At 49.3% G+C, this 15187-nt stretch overlaps 2 protein-coding genes across 4 annotated transcripts in view; one reads left to right on the plus strand and one right to left on the minus strand.

Annotated features, from left to right (window-relative positions):
* Window positions 1–13560, plus strand: part of LOC125750512 (AF4/FMR2 family member 4-like) — a 19830-nt gene extending 6270 nt beyond the window's left edge. The window contains exons 1-20 of one of the 3 annotated variants that reach the window (XM_049028405.1): window positions 564–795; window positions 3779–3905; window positions 4971–5660; window positions 5819–5863; window positions 6090–6176; window positions 6384–6420; window positions 6562–6631; window positions 6728–6817; window positions 6920–7067; window positions 7153–8016; window positions 8098–8180; window positions 8309–8543; window positions 8761–8855; window positions 8975–9038; window positions 9306–9442; window positions 9532–9603; window positions 9772–9865; window positions 9965–10008; window positions 10586–10803; window positions 11314–13560. In XM_049028405.1, the coding sequence (XP_048884362.1) occupies window positions 779–795; window positions 3779–3905; window positions 4971–5660; window positions 5819–5863; window positions 6090–6176; window positions 6384–6420; window positions 6562–6631; window positions 6728–6817; window positions 6920–7067; window positions 7153–8016; window positions 8098–8180; window positions 8309–8543; window positions 8761–8855; window positions 8975–9038; window positions 9306–9442; window positions 9532–9603; window positions 9772–9865; window positions 9965–10008; window positions 10586–10803; window positions 11314–11462 (3366 nt within the window). In that variant the 5' untranslated portion in view covers window positions 564–778 and the 3' untranslated portion in view covers window positions 11463–13560. Of the gene's footprint in view, window positions 1–563; window positions 796–3778; window positions 3906–4970; window positions 5661–5818; window positions 5864–6089; window positions 6177–6383; window positions 6421–6561; window positions 6632–6727; window positions 6818–6919; window positions 7068–7152; window positions 8017–8097; window positions 8181–8308; window positions 8544–8760; window positions 8856–8974; window positions 9039–9305; window positions 9443–9531; window positions 9604–9771; window positions 9866–9964; window positions 10009–10585; window positions 10804–11313 lie in introns of those variants that run through there. The other 2 variants (XM_049028406.1, XM_049028407.1) reach the window with 2 other exon arrangements.
* On the minus strand, window positions 13483–14903 carry LOC125750514 (cytochrome b-c1 complex subunit 8). Its single transcript, XM_049028415.1, has 3 exons — window positions 14785–14903; window positions 14103–14264; window positions 13483–13830 (listed from the first exon to the last, which is right to left on the minus strand). Exons 2-3 carry the CDS (start codon window positions 14254–14256, stop codon window positions 13736–13738), a joined length of 249 nt encoding a protein of 82 aa, XP_048884372.1. The 5' UTR covers window positions 14257–14264; window positions 14785–14903; the 3' UTR covers window positions 13483–13735.
* Window positions 14904–15187: the final 284 nt, after the last annotated feature.

The following is a 15187-nucleotide window of genomic DNA, read 5'->3' on the forward strand; positions in this document are numbered from 1 at the left end:
TCTGCAGGACTTCAACCTTTGTGGGGGAGGGAGAGGATTGATCATACGGGTCTCTCTGATTGGCTGTGCTGTCTATGAAGCTGTGACATCAGAAAGGGGACTAGCTTCGCACAGCTAAAATAACATGTCCTTTTATGGAACAGGATGGACTGTTCCATTTCCAGCGAGCGGGTGGAGTGCCTCCTGGTACGATGGCACCTCAGAGAGTTGTAGCTCAGAATCAGGTCTGTAACGGATAACACAGTTCCACAAATGTAAACTGACCTCAGGTGTTCTGCCAAGAAGGCATTTAACGATTTTGTGTTTCAGAATGAATTAGTCATTATTTCTTTGTGGTTCTTACTTGGGACTGGTGTGTGCATAAAGATCATTTAACTTCAGGGCAGTACTGAGTGTTTGTGGTGTCCTTTGTATTAACTAGCTGAATATTTAGCCTATTCCAGTACAGCTGGTTCACAGGACACCTTTCAGACGGCCACTTAATTACTGCGAGTGCTTGTAAATGTATTCCTCCACCCCCTTAAGATATCACTTATTGTTGCTGTGCTCAGAACCCCCTCCCCCCGCTGTTCCAGGGAGTGGACTTTGCCACGAATGAGCTGCACCGCCTTCGCTCGCTCTGATTTATCGCTGAGCAGATAATGTTGATGTCTCTAAAGTACAGCCCCCAAAGTGGTCGGGTTGCTCCCGGCGCGGGACGCGGGCTATGAGAGCTCAGACGTGACGTCTCCTGGATCTTCCTTGGCTCCTTCTTTCCAATGTTTCAGAGCCCTGAACTATGGCTACTTGCACAGGGTAAGCTGAAGAGTGAGTTTTATTTTAAATTTAACGCAAGAGCATTTTACTAGAATCTGCTGGACTGGTACCAGACAGACATGGACAAGGAAAGTTTTGTTTCAATAAAAATGGCAGTTGAACAGTTTAACCCGGTTTCCTTACTAAGAAAGTTCATTTTTTTTATCCAAACTTTTTACATTCAGAATCTACCTGTATATATGAAGGTGTCAAAGCAGTTGTTCTTAGGATGGATAATTATTGTTATTCGAGTTGTGGCCTGCTGGGTTTGTCGTTCCAGAAGGTGTTCAGTTTCATACCTTTTTAGGGTTTAACAGACGGCAGAGGCTGTTGAATGAAGAACCAAGCGATCATTAATACTGAAGAATGATTTGGGTGACGGGTGATATGCTGTTGTGTACTCAAACAGTTATGGTGTATTAGTTATTTGATGATTTTTTTTTTTGTATTTTCTAAAATTGATATAAATTTCAGTGTAACATTAGTCTGCGACTTAACAAATGCTTTGGTTCAGCTTATCTGGGTTTGTATGATATGATTCAGGTTATCTTCAGCTGAACTAGGATCCATCGGTTTGTCCTGAAAATGGAATGTGAATTCATAAATTGTGATTATTTGTCATTCGCATGGCCTCCTGACTGTCATCATAAAAGAGAGCCATACTTGAATATAGTTGCCTGGGAAACATTATCTTCGTGTGTTAAATTGTAAACCGACTTTCTCTGGTCCTGTTGTGTTTGGTCTTGATGTGTCACCTTCCTGAGTGAGTGACCCTACTTGTTATCATTCGTCCATCTGCTCAGCTTGTCTTTCTGTCTTTTGTGGCTGAGTTGGGTTTTCGTTCCCCCTGTACTTTTTATGCCTGGGTTTTGTCAGCCGTGAGTCTGTGTTAGTTACCACTTCAGATTATAATTCCTTGTAATTCAATAAAACTAGAATGATTACCTCATAACTTTGTGTTACGTTGGACTTGCAGTTTTTCAGGAACAGTCAGTCTTACCAACACACTGGTAGGCCTCCAAAATCTCCCCTTTCTGGAGTACCAGAGCAGACTGCCAGAAACAGATGAATTGTTTTCTCTACACTAAGCCATTTGTCGCTTTGTGTGACTTTGGCCAAAAACTCCACCGGTCGCCTTCTTAAATAAGAGCTTTGTTTTTCTTTCCTTATAAACATAAAACATTATTTTCCTTAAAATGCACACATCACAGAACCTAGATTACCGAATCAAACATGAATGTTTTGAGAAATTCTAGAAGTTTCAGGCAGATATGCTGTAACAACCGGTGCAAACGAGCCTGTGATACATGGTAAGCAGGGTAATCCAATTTAGGCACAAAATCTTAGATTCCCTTGTCAACAGTCATGCAGCTTCATTGCTTATATATCAGGGATTATGCTGGATGTATTCAGTGAGGTCATTAAATGAAATGGGGAGGTTTGTTAGGCATCCAGCCTACAGAGACAGCGCGTTAAGTCACTGTGCACCACTGAAGGCCAGGGAAACCCGGGAGAAACCCGGAGCTCGCCGGGATGTACCCGAGAGAGTGCCACATATGGAGCTGAGGACGGGAACAGCCGAGCTGGTCAGGGTAGCGGTTTGCCTGCTCCGGCGTATGGCCTGATCAGGGCCTGGCGGACGCATCCCGCAGGGCCCAGCTCTGTGGGAACAGTGTGTGACGAACGAGATCATCCGGCACAGAACGTTTTGTCTGATTCTCCTAAGGCCTCGTCAGCTTAATCAGAAGCTGAGACGGAGAAAATAGGACACTCCTAGATGGATTTTTAGCCTAAGCGTGGTAGTGTCGCGATCCCTCTGGAAGAGAAACGCAAAAGCTTCACTTTTCTGCGTAAGATGGGGTGAGGTGTGTCGTCCGTGGACGTAAGAAGTCAGCAGCCTGGCAGACTGGGAAGTATTGATGCATGGGGGTACGAGGAGATGGGTGTTTTGGTCACGTGACAGGGGTGTTTATACCAAGGGAAGAGAAGGTCCCTCTAAGCCCTGTGCTGCATGGCCGTTCAGGGGGTGTCTATCGCCAAGGATGGCACCACAGACAGTAGGGGTGGGGTCTCGGCTTTCGTTAGCAGGTGACGTCCCTAATGGAAGTCAGCCAAAATTAAACCGTAGAATAGTTTGGATTGGCAGATTGGAAGGGATTCCGGCAGTTGGAGAGGGGGCAGGACTTTCAGAAATGTGTTTGTGGTGGGAAGGGTTTGGAGGGGAACGCAGGTTAGGGTAGCCAGGTACTGTGGGGTGGGGGGACATATTTGGCCCAAATTGCCTGACAAAGGGACCTCGTCCTGAAGCTGAGAATGGGTAGTAATTTAAAAGTAAATCAGAGGGGGTAGCTTGGGGCTTAACCCTGAGACCGAATCTGTTCAAAGATCACCATATTGAATTCACCATATTAAAGTTTTGAGAAACTCTGTCCTGGACTAGCACTGCTGAGATGTATGGAATTCTCACACTGAGCATTGAAACGAATCATTTGGCGCTATTTCACATTCATTCAGGGCTTTGGGCCTCCGTGCCCCAGGCTGGTGACGCGTCTGGACGAGCTCGCCGTTTGTCAGATATAAACGCTTCAGTAGAATCGAAGAATAAGTGGCTGCTTACCTTTTTAGGTGGTTTCTGAACGTGGAGTTTTGCTATCATGTGTACATAAGTCACAGGGGTGGCTGTGTGTCACCGGTCACTGCCTGGCTTAGCAAAATAAAACCCAGCGTACAGAAACGTCCGGCGGCACAGCAGCATTCGAGTGTCTCACCTCTCCCAGCAGCACCGATCGCCAGCGAACGATCAGAGGCAGCCCTTTGGCATCTATGGGCCACAGTAGTGGAGGCTAATGTGCTAAATGCGCAGTGCGATGGGGTTAGCGTCAAAGTAAACATGCGGGCGTATTTTGTTTCTTATTTTTCCACATAGTTGTGAATGAAACGGTGTTTGCCCCCCAACGCTTAGTGACCGTGTCTGTGTTGTTAGCAACATGAACCGTGAAGACCGGAATGTGCTCCGTATGAAAGAAAGAGAGAGACGTAATCAGGAGATCCGGCAGGGTGCGGAGGCCTTCCCAGGGAGCTGCCACCTCTTCCCTGAGCCCTACAAAGTTGTAAGTTTCTCTCTTTTTAAATTCCTATCTGTGCGTTTCCCGTCAATTGTCGAGTCTTGGACTAACACTGTGGTGTCCCTATGTCAGGTTTGTGTGTCGGTGCTGGTGTACGTACTGTATGCATCACACCCTACAGTCGGAGGAATTCAAAGGCAAGGCATAGCTATGATCACTATGCGGAAATGGGGCTCCAGGAATGATTTTGTGTGTCAGCTCCGGCGGCCGGTCTGAGTCAGCTGATATTCTCTGCATTTTCTTTACGGTTTCCATTTCCTGTGTTCCAGATTACACAGGCAGGATTTATAGCCTGATGTAGAATCGCGTACCGGCCGACACCCCCTGCATACAGAGAGACTTCCGGGTGCCCTTAGTCCAATTATAGTCGGTCCACTTATGGGCAAGTGTTTAAACTTTCACTGGTCGAGGCATAAATTGAGAGTCTATTTTGGTCACGGTGATTCCTGCCAGCTGGCCTTGTGCAGAGGTAAGTAGATGCTTTAGGGCAGGAATTACAGCGGAGACCTGAGGGGGGTCTAAGGTCAAGTGTGACCCCCGCCCCCCTCCATGGGCAAGTAGGGCAGTGATTGTGATAAGAGACATGGGAAATGGGACAGGGGCAGATTGCCCTTTATCACAGATTTCCAATGAAGTCTGTGTTTCTGTTGTCAAAGCTTTATGGTTATTGCAGTATTTTCGTTACTTGACAGTGTAAAACTGTACAGCATAATCCAGTAAAATGGCAGCGTGCCGACAGATGCGGCCAGGATATGGCCTAACAGGGTATGTCCTGGTAGAGCATCGACGTTGTCTCCTGGAGTGCGTTTCCTTACTCAGTGCAGATAAAAGGCCATGTGATGATGCTACCGACCCCTTCTGTAAACACGCATCCCCGTGTGAAGGTGACTGTGGGAAGCTGAACATCCCTTTTAACATCTGGGTCCTATCGTTCCCTTCTCAGTGGTTCCTTTGGCTCTTATCTGTCTGCAAGGCCCCTTGCAGGCCAAGCGGTGAGATGGGGAGCTTGCGTGCTGCTCTAGCTGTAACAGAGCTTTGGTCTCTCTGCAGTCCAGCAAGGAAGATAAGCTGTCCAGCCGCATCCAGAGCATGCTGGGTAATTACGACGAGATGAAGGACGTAATCGGAGAGAGTACGCCCAAGCTCGTCGGCCCCAAAGCCACTGGCTCCGTGTCCCTGGAGGACCGGCCGCAGTTTCCGGAGCGTGTGTCTGGGAAATGGACCCCAGTAGCCTCGGGGAGCAGCTCGTCCTCCCAGGGCCCGAAGAGGTCTGGTCCGTCAAGCAAAGAAGGCAGCGGTCAGCGGACCGTGGGCAACCAGAGGCACGAGCGTGACTACAGCAGTGGGAAAAAGGCGAGCAAGCACACAGCAGAGCACGGCAAGACCCATGTGCCTAGCCCGGCCAAGGGCCCTCTGAGGCCACATGTGGCTGAGCACCACACCAAATCCCCACGGGAGCGCGAGCTGAGCTGGGACTCGCCCTCCCGCATGCAGCATGCCTCCTTCCCCAGCGGGCAGCCCGCCGGCCAGGCCTTCCCACCATCACTCATGTCCAAGCCAGGCCCTGTACAGCAGAAGCCCACGGCCTACGTGCGGCCCATGGACGGCCAGGAGAGCTTAGAGCCCAAGGGCGCCTTGGAAAGCTACGGCAGCCAGTCGCACGGCAGCGGCGTGACCGAGATGAAGGCCAGCGGCAAGAGCTCCCTGTCTAAGCTTAAGATCCCCTCACAGCTGCTGGAGGTGGGTGCTACTCCGGACAGGCCCTGCAGGAGGCGCTGTATCACTTATCTTGTAAACCATTTTAGTAAAATTAGTTATTGCTGTTAGTATGCAGTAATGCAGTTTGCATTTTCTCTATGAAAAATGTCAAAGTTCATTTGTTCTGATTTACTTTACAGGCCTCTATGTCAGGAGATTCCAACTGTGTGGATGACATCTTAAAGGTAAGACTTTCCGGGAGCATCTGCTTGGGTTTGGCCGCTCTGTCCTCCTGAACTCCTCCAAAGTACTGCATGGTTTTATTGTGCTGAGATGTGTGAACAATGACTGATCTTCACACGACCGACCATAAGCAGTGAGAGAGAGGAGCAGGTTTCCTTCACTGTTTCACTCTGGGGTCACTCACCCTCTGTCTGTCTAAACACATCCAATCTGATTTCTCCCCCGAAGGAAATGACTCAGTCTCTGCCCTCGCCTCTGACTGCGATTCAAACCCCCTGCAAGCCAGAATCCTCAAAGTTTCCATTTCCTGCCAAGGTCAGACTCAGATAGTGTAATTTGTGTTTTGTTTTGGGGGGGGGGTGTGCTGTGTGTTCACCTAATAGGCAATTTCACTTTGTACTTCCTCGCTTTAACTTTCATCGGGTACTTTCAGGAGGTCAGTGACTAGATTAACAGCAGGACAGTCTGATTACTTTAGTCGTAGGGTGAAAAGTGACAGCGAATGTGCATTTCCTCCCACAGGGGGCTCAGCACTCCAGTTTTCCCGGAGGGGGACAGAGTAAGTTTGCACTCCCATGTTTGCATGTTACTGTTTGAAGGTTAAGTGACAGTAAAAACCCAAGTGATCCTGTGTTCTCCCTGCGCCTCCTGTTTGGTTGTAAGCATTCTCACACTCGGGTGTATTTTGAAACCTCTGCAGAGCGACATGGTTCGGGTTCGAGGTCGGCCTCACATCACCCTAAAGGAGGCGAGGGTGGCACTTCAACCAAGTAAGAGGAGTGACCTGCGAGATGCCGTCATGGGAGTGTGGCAGGGGTCTAGCCAGCTGCCAGCTTACAGATGATGCTTTTTTTTTTTTTAATCAGTACACTAATAAGCGACCTGGAGCTGAGTAGCAGTGAGGAGAGCGACGAGGAGCAGGACCCCAAGGCGGTAGCCAGAAATGAGTCCACGAGGTGCCTTCAGGACGGAGCATGTTCATTCACACCATTCAGGGAGGTGGGGGATTGAGGGCCATTAACGCAGACTCCTCCCCTTCTCCTCCCACGTTACCCCAGCAACCACAGTGAAGGGGCGGACCTGTCCAGGGGCGAGGAATCCAGCAGCCCCAGTGAGTCCGAGAGCAGCTCTGGCTCGGACAGCGAGAGCGAGAGCAGCTCCAGCGACAGCGAGGCCAACGAGCGCCCCCATGTGGCCACACCAGAGGTGGGCTTGCCTTGCCGCTCCCCTATCCAACCTCCCTTGGCTTCTCCTCCTCTCATTCTCATTTCGCTCCTGTTCTTCCGTTTAGCCTGAACCTCCCACCACCAATAAATGGCAGCTGGACAATTGGCTTCACAAAGTCAACAAGTTCTCGCCAGCCTCTCCGGCAGATGGCAATGTGCCCACCAAGTACAAGAAGGACCCCCGAGACCCAGGTTCGGGACGGGGCTATGGTGGCCAGGGCGGCTCCAAGGACTCGGGCGCATTGGCGCCGAACAGGGACCTGCGGGTGGTGCAGAAGGGCTCAGAGGGCGGCCGGGGGAGACAGCGGTCCCCTGCACAGAGTGAGGGCTGCCCGGTGCAGCGCAGGACCGTCGGAAAGAAACAGCCGAAGAAGAACGAGAAGGCACCCGTGGTGGAGGAGCCCAAGGGTGGCTTGAAGGTGGAGAGCGAGACGCCTCCAGAGATCCAGCTGCATCGGCCCAAAGCCGCCACCAAGGGCTCCCGCAAGCCCAGCATCAAGAAGGAGACGCGGTCCGTGACCCGCCCAGCGGCCGAGAAGCGGAAAGGCAAAGGCCCGGCCAAGCTCAACAAGTCCCGGGAGTTTGTAGAAACGGACACCTCATCTGATTCGGAGGAGAATGAGAGCCTGCCGTCATCATCCCAGACCCCGAAGTATACGGAGAGCATCCGCACCCCAGTCTGTGTTCCCTCTCCTGTGGAGAAGGAGGTGCTGTCCCCACTCAGTGACTCCGATGAGCCCTACCCCTTCCGGCAGGTGCTGCTGGTCCAAATCGACCTCAACCTGTTGTCCAGAATCCCGGGCCGACTGCACCGCGAGCCGGACCTGCCCAAAGCAGAGCGCGATGCCACCGCCAGCGAAAGGGATGGCAAGGAGTCCCAGAAGCAGCCGGGCGAGAAATCTTCCGGAAAAGGCAAAAGGAAGCGGAAGGTGGGAACTGACTGTGACGCCGCATCGCTGGGGCTCCTCAGGGGTCCCAAGCTCATCTCTGTCTTTTTGTGTCCCACCCAGAATGAGGACGATGCCGTAAAGGGCGACAAGAGGCCCAAGCTGGATGACAAGAGCTCATCTCATCACAAAGCCGGCGGTAAAGAGTAAGCGGCCAGCCTCTGTGCCTCGCTGCATCTGCGTGTCTCCCCACACCTCCCCTGTGTCTCCCCTCATCTCCTCCGCATCTCCTCGTACCGCCTGGCTTCACCTCCGCCTCTCCCTCTGATTGTAGGTCGTCCAAGAAGGCAGCGGACAGGAAGGAGGAGCCGGCGCCTTCACCCTCCATCCCCGGGCTGCAGAAGATGCCACGGGCAGAACCGTCGAGCCGCAAGCGCACTGCCAGCCAGTCCTCGGCGCCTGTCTCTGGTGGCAGCAAGGAGGGCAGCCGCAGTGGCAAGGGGGGCAGCTCGACCTCCAAGCACAGGAAGGGCGAGGACCGGCAGGCCGGGACGGCTAAGGAGCCCAAGGTGGGTCCCCGCTGGGGGAGATCTCCCCTGCCCTCGGGTTCTATGTGTTATCATTTGGTTCCAGCATGCACCTGGATCTCTTATTAGTTTGGATCTGCGTCCTGTAAGCGGATAATCCTGTAGTACGCCACTGCACTAGGCGCGATCAGCACTATCCACCTGAAGTGAGGTGTGAATAAGGAGGGAAGCGACTGATGCCTCTCTTCATTCTCCATAGGAGAAGACCTCCAAGGTCTCTGATGGCCAGCCTGCTACTCTGCTGTCCTCAGAAGGTTCAAAGTCCCGAAGATCAAAACTCACATTTGAGGATCGGTAAGTGACGGCATTCTCACTGTGTATGGCTGCCAGATCTGTCTTAGCCCATACCCAGGGATGGGTGCTGAATTTAGGGTGATTGCTGAACTTTCTTCCACCTTTGAACTCTGTTTCAGACTGCACTCTGCTGACTACTACCTGCAGGAGGCCAAGAAGCTGAAGCACAATGCCGATGCGCTGGTACGAGGCGTTCCTATTGGCTGGATTCAGAATTGGGGGCAGGGCTTCTCTAGTCTCAGACATGAACATTCCCATGCATTTACAGATTTACAGATTCCTGCCGCCATCTGTCACGTTTTCTTAAGGCTTTTATATAAAGTGACTGATCCGCGGTCCAGAGTATTCTAGATGGTCTTGATCCTTTTATATGACACGGTGCTGGGCGAGCGGCTGTTCTGCAGGAGTGGGGGGCGTTCAGGGTTAATGGGAAGCTGTCACGCTCTGCAGATGGACCGCTTCGAGAAGGCTGTGTACTACCTGGATGCCGTGGTCTCCTTCATTGAGTGCGGTAATGCGCTGGAGAGGAGTGCACAGGAGTCCAAGTCTCCGTTCCCCATGTATGCCGAAACCGTGGAGCTCATCAAGTAAGGCCCTGCCGCACTCCTGCCCCCGTGAATCCCGGGTCTGTCGCAGCTGCGTAACAGTTGTCACGGTTCCTGTTGCTCTGCTCCAGGTACACAATGAAGCTGAAGAACTACCTGGCCCCTGACGCCACATCTGCTGACAAGAGGCTGGCTGTTCTCTGGTGGGTGGGCTGTCCGACGCTTTCCGCGGCCCTTTGACTAAACAGCCGTGGTTAGCGGCCTCTGTGGTCAGCACTGTGAAGTCAGTGACTCAGTGATGGCCCTGAGCTGCATAGGGGCTGAGCCAGGGTGACGCTGAGTGCTGACCTCTCTACCTGTTCTTTCTCCAGTCTCCGCTGCCAGGCCCTACTCTACCTGCGACTCTTTAAGCTGAGGAAGGAGAGTGCCCTCAAGTACTCCAAAACCCTCACCGAGCACTTGAAGGTAACCACTGTTCTCTGGTTCACGGTAGAACTACTCTTCACGGTCCCTCGTGGTTGGTGTCTAACATCAGTACATATCTCTCTCTCTCTCTCTCTGCAGAACTCCTTAAGCAATACTCAGGCTCCTTCCCCTGGAATGGGAAGGTAGGTGGTCCATTGCACACTGTAGGAATTGGAGACTCTCTAGTGAACCTTAGTGAACTTTAGGTGCGTATTGGAGGAGGCCCTGTAGGGAGCCCTCGTCATAGGTCAGTATCGGAGGAGGCCTCTGTAACGAGCCCTCGTCATTGGTTAGTATCGGAGGAGGCCCCTATAGGGAGCCCTTGTCATAGGTCAGTATCGGAGGAGGCTCCTATAGGGAGCCCTCGTCATAGGTCAGTATCGGAGGAGGCTCCTATAGGGAGCCCTCGTCATAGGTCAGTATCGGAGGAGGCTCCTATAGGGAGCCCTCGTCATAGGTCAGTATCGGAGGAGGCTCCTATAGGGAGCCCTCGTCATAGGTCAGTATCGGAGGAGGCTCCTATAGGGAGCCCTCGTCATAGGTCAGTATCGGAGGAGGCTCCTATAGGGAGCCCTCGTCATAGGTCAGTATCGGAGGAGGCTCCTATAGGGAGCCCTCGTCATAGGTCAGTATCGGAGGAGGCTCCTATAGGGAGCCCTCGTCATAGGTCAGTATCGGAGGAGGCTCCTGTGTTAAGCAGCTTGCTTCTCCCTGTTTCAGTAAAGCGGCGGGAATGCCATCCCCCGTGTCCCCCAAGCTGTCCCCGGGCAGCACGAGCAGCCACTCATCCGGCGCGTCCAACAGCAGCGGCTCCTCCTCTGTCACCATCCCTCAGCGCATCCACCAGATGGCGGCCAGCTACGTGCAGGTCACCTCCAACTTCCTGTATGCCACCGAGGTGTGGGACCAAGCGGAACAGGTGGCCAGGGAACAGAAAGGTACAACGCGTTCCCATAGCCTTGGGACAACAGTTACTGCCACCTAGTGGCTGTAGGGCAGTATTACACTGGGGATGTCAGGAACACTAGACTGGATGTACCATCAAATGTAATTCCTTGAGTCGGGGATCTGTGTACTTCAGTGCAGAGTTTCCAGAGGATCAGAGTCATACAAACACATCCTTGTGGGGACCGTAAATTTAAAAAAAAAATCACATTGTGCTGACATTTGGCCCCCCACGGTATGTGATGATCTTCAAACTGACAGGCATGTAGAGAGGACTTTCTGAGGCAGGGTGGGGGAAATCCAGGCAGGGGCTGTCATCAGATAACAAAGGCTACCTGACGCTAACTGCTGCCCAGATAACCACTCTGATTTACCTAACGGCAGAGGGGCATTTAAGACCAGTACATTCCATCATCTGGAGACTGCCATGCCTGCCACCTGCTGGTGATGAGGAGCATTGCAGGCTGCATATCTAACCCCCCCCCTCCACTGCCTCCTTGCAGAGTTCTTCGCTGAGCTGGACAAGGTGATGTCTCCCCTGGTCTTCAACAGCAGTAGCATGACGGAGCTAGTCCGCTACACGCGGCAGGGCCTGCATTGGCTGCGGCTGGACAGCAAGCCTGCAGCCCAGCGGCCGCAGACCCCGCTATGAGCCCGGCAGCGCCCCCGTGTGGCTCGGCAGTGAACTGCCGTCTCCTCCAAACTGTACGACAGGTGAAGCCTGCTTCATTTAGGACGGTTCCCCAGGAAACACAGTACAGTACCTGCTTGGTTGAGCCTCTGCATCGCTCTTGTAGCCAAAGTACCTGGTTTATTTATTTCAGTTTTTTAACCAAAGGTGCTTTCACATAGGTTTGTTCTCACCTCCGTTGTCTTTTTGGGCCTTGTTTTTAAATATAGGCTCGTTATTTGTCCAATACTGCACCACACATAGTATTTGCATCCGGTAAGTAAACACGCCCCCCCCCATAAGAAACTAGTTCATTGGAAGAGTAATAAAAGCTGTGCGGGTGAATGTGTCACACTGAGAGTGTCACACCGCAGGCGTCCCTGCGAGACTAAGGGTGGGGGTGTTGAGAGGTGAGGCGTGTGCCTCAAACACGTGTGCAGATGGCGCGGTGTGCCCACAGTCCGAGGGACGGGTGTTTAGTGCTTTGATGCTGTCAACATTTGATGCTGTTTTAACATTGTTATTAACGAAGATTTTATGGACCGTTTCATGGTGAAACGCTGAGCTATGAGTTCTAAGTGTTTTTCCTCATCTAAAATCCTGCAGTTGAGACCATATCTTGTACAGTATTTCATAAGGAAAAAAAGTCTTGGCAATGTGTGATGTTGCTATCAGAAGCTATCCTTCAACAGGGGAAACGTACACTTGACTTTTAACTATTTGCTAGCATCTTAACATTTATAGTAATGTGAAACCTGCTTGTTTGCCATGGGTTTTAATAATCATGTAATAGGTCTATTATTAAATATTTAGGGCTTAACACAGGGTTGATATGAACAATAAAATGTAGATTTGGGTTCTAAAATAGTTTTGCAAATTGTCACTGTTTATTTGAACTCTGCAATTAAATGATGCAAGACCATCAAATTAATTTTTTTTTTTTGATTTTCTAAAGACTGGTGCAGTCTTTATATATACCAAACTGAATGGTGTATTTCTTAACCATATGTCATATTGGCTTAACAACATGTAAAAATGTAAATTAAAAATGAGAATACAGGGATTAAACTGTACATCAGAGGACGGGGACGCAGGACACGGTTTGGAAGCAGAAGAGGATCCTGCGACCCTCGTGATTCTCTCGTCACAGACAGTGTGGGCCCACCACTGCTTTGCCACATTTTGCACTAAAACTTCACCTGTTTCCTGCTCTTTTGGAAACCACCTTCTCCCAGAGCCTCTGATACAAGTGTAATCTATGCAGCCTTTTATATTTTCATGTATTTAATAAAAAAAAATGGTTTCAGTACATATTGTCAGGTGTAACATAAGAGGTCATGGAGAGGCTTGCCTGCTGTGTGTAGTAGTTGTTTTGCTAACCCCACTTGATGCTGTATGCCAGGAGTAAATTAATGGGGGAAAGGGGCAAAAACCATTAGATTGTATATACATAGAAACATATTAGAAATATTTACGAAATACTGGCTAATTATTAAACGTCCTTCAGTCCCAGGTTACTTAATTTTGATTTAAAGTTTGTAAAAGTGCAAAGCACATCATGCCTCTTTACAATATGTATAAATCAGATTCTTATGATTTTGGTTTGTGACCGAATGATACCATGAAATCTATTAGTGTGATTGCCTAAATTGCTCCAGGCAAGAGGGTGAAGACTGTTACAAATGACCATGTCTTAAGGCTTCTGCTTTTGCCTTATGTTGCTGTCTGGTCATCACTACACTGATATCAAGTATTCATGTTACATTAACTGCCAATAGTGTCAGCAGGATGAGAGATCCTAGAAAAAGAACCGCTGACACAACACTTTCCTGCGTCACGTCGTCCTGATTTCTGAACACGTCCGTTTTACTCAAACAGTATGAATGCAGTATGTCTATCTGAGGTACTCCTGGGTTCACATTCTATTACGATGTGCTTGTGAAGTGGAAACTCCAGTGCTGTATATTTTTTGTATTGTATTAAGAATAATATATACTGTAACTGTTTCACATTGTATTTTAATGAAATGTCACACAATTGTTTACTGACATTTTGTACAGTAAAGATCACCTTTGTATAACTGGGGTTCTGTTAATGATTTAAATTCATAGTGCGAGTCTTTCAGTTTATTCCTCTCCACACTGCAGAAACCACATCGTATGAGCAGCAACACCACTGTAATATCAGCATGAATATAAATACAAAGAAAAGCGCAGGTTTGCTTTATTTATGAGATGGAACATCCAAGACAGGCTTCACTCATCATTCTCAAACTGTTTGGGGTCCTTCCTCTTTCCCTGCTCGTGAACTTGGTTCCCCCAGGTGTAGGTCAAGTACATCACCACCATTGCTTAAAAAGAGGGGAGAAATATTGACTATTAATCCCCAAAAAAAAACTTATTTACATAGAACAGGTGAAGATGCCCTATTCCAAAGCCCCTACTTTCCAAGATTAACTCTTTTACATTAAACTACTAATAGGGTGTCAAATGCCTTTGATGGCGACAAGGGAACATGGTAACGAGGATCTCTGCTGGAACAGAGCAGCACAGAATATCATAGTGAGGTCCATATTGACTGCCCTACACCATCTACAGCAAAGACCTCCCTAATCATACTTACGGGGTGCCACTCTGAATACAGATGACGTGAATCGCCTCCACACGTTGGGAATTCCCTTGGAAAAGTAGTTTGCAAAGGCCCTTTGCTCAAAGGGGGACAAGCTGTAGGTGATGATGTGCCTGACCCTGGCCAAGTCTCCAAAGTGACGGCCCATTCTGCTATCTGGCGAAACACCACAAAATCAGGAGCTTATGTGAAACATGGTTAAACTACCTCGATTTGATCCAGACCTCCAACACTTGCATATGAGATCATTAACCACATTTTGTGTTTCGTTTATAAACGAATATACGCAAATTATTTCCTCTAGCACTAAATTACTTACGTAAACTAAACAAATTCTACCATTCGCTTGTCATAATTAGTTACGAGCAGCTAGTTAACTAAAAGGTTAAACCCAAACTTAAAGTTAGTATTAGGTATGCTGCAAAAGTATAACAGGTCAGACAAGTATGTAACACGGAACGTTAGAATGCTATTTAACCAGGACAGCTTTTTAGTGCAAAAAGACCTTGCTTGACATTCATACGGCACACATATCAAACATTAAACCCGAAGCTGAATAAACACAAACTCGACAAAACGCAGTTTCAGCAGAAACCGACTGCTCGTCTACCCACACATATCATATACTCAAAAGAAGCGGAAATAAATTAATACATAATAACATCCACCACCGTACCTGGATTTCTCAGCAACTCTGCAACAATGGCGTCCAAACGCCGATGACCTCGCCTTTAAACTTCCGGGTGATTTGTGACGTAATTTCCGCCAGTGCATCTGTTATGGCGCGCGTTTTCGGGGCAAGACGAGTTAACTGCAAGATACTTACTCATTTCAAGACCTGCCTTCTGTCCTATTTAATGGAAGAGAATCCAGGCTCAACGTTGACCCTATAGCAGTTATTGGAAAATGAAATGAAACTGGATGGATGAACAGACATAAGACTATCTTGACATATATAGTTATTTCTCAGCTAGGCCAAAATACCCATAAGCAGCAAAATATTTTTAAGTATTTGAAACCTTTGTGCTAAATTAAACAGCTTGAGACTCCCACATAATAACATAATGCATTTCAAGTGT

Source organism: Brienomyrus brachyistius, chromosome 10 (genome assembly GCF_023856365.1).
Source record: "Brienomyrus brachyistius isolate T26 chromosome 10, BBRACH_0.4, whole genome shotgun sequence".
In the NCBI taxonomy this organism is placed as follows: domain Eukaryota; kingdom Metazoa; phylum Chordata; class Actinopteri; order Osteoglossiformes; family Mormyridae; genus Brienomyrus; species Brienomyrus brachyistius.

Bases quoted from the DNA above. Each gene is read 5' to 3' on its own strand.
- LOC125750514 (XM_049028415.1), bottom strand. From the start codon at position 14,256: ATGGGCCGTCACTTTGGAGACTTGGCCAGGGTCAGGCACATCATCACC. The intron at 13,831-14,102 runs GTAAGTATGATT...CCTCTTTTTAAG, and splicing joins TGTATTCAGAGTGGCACCCC to CAATGGTGGTGATGTACTTG.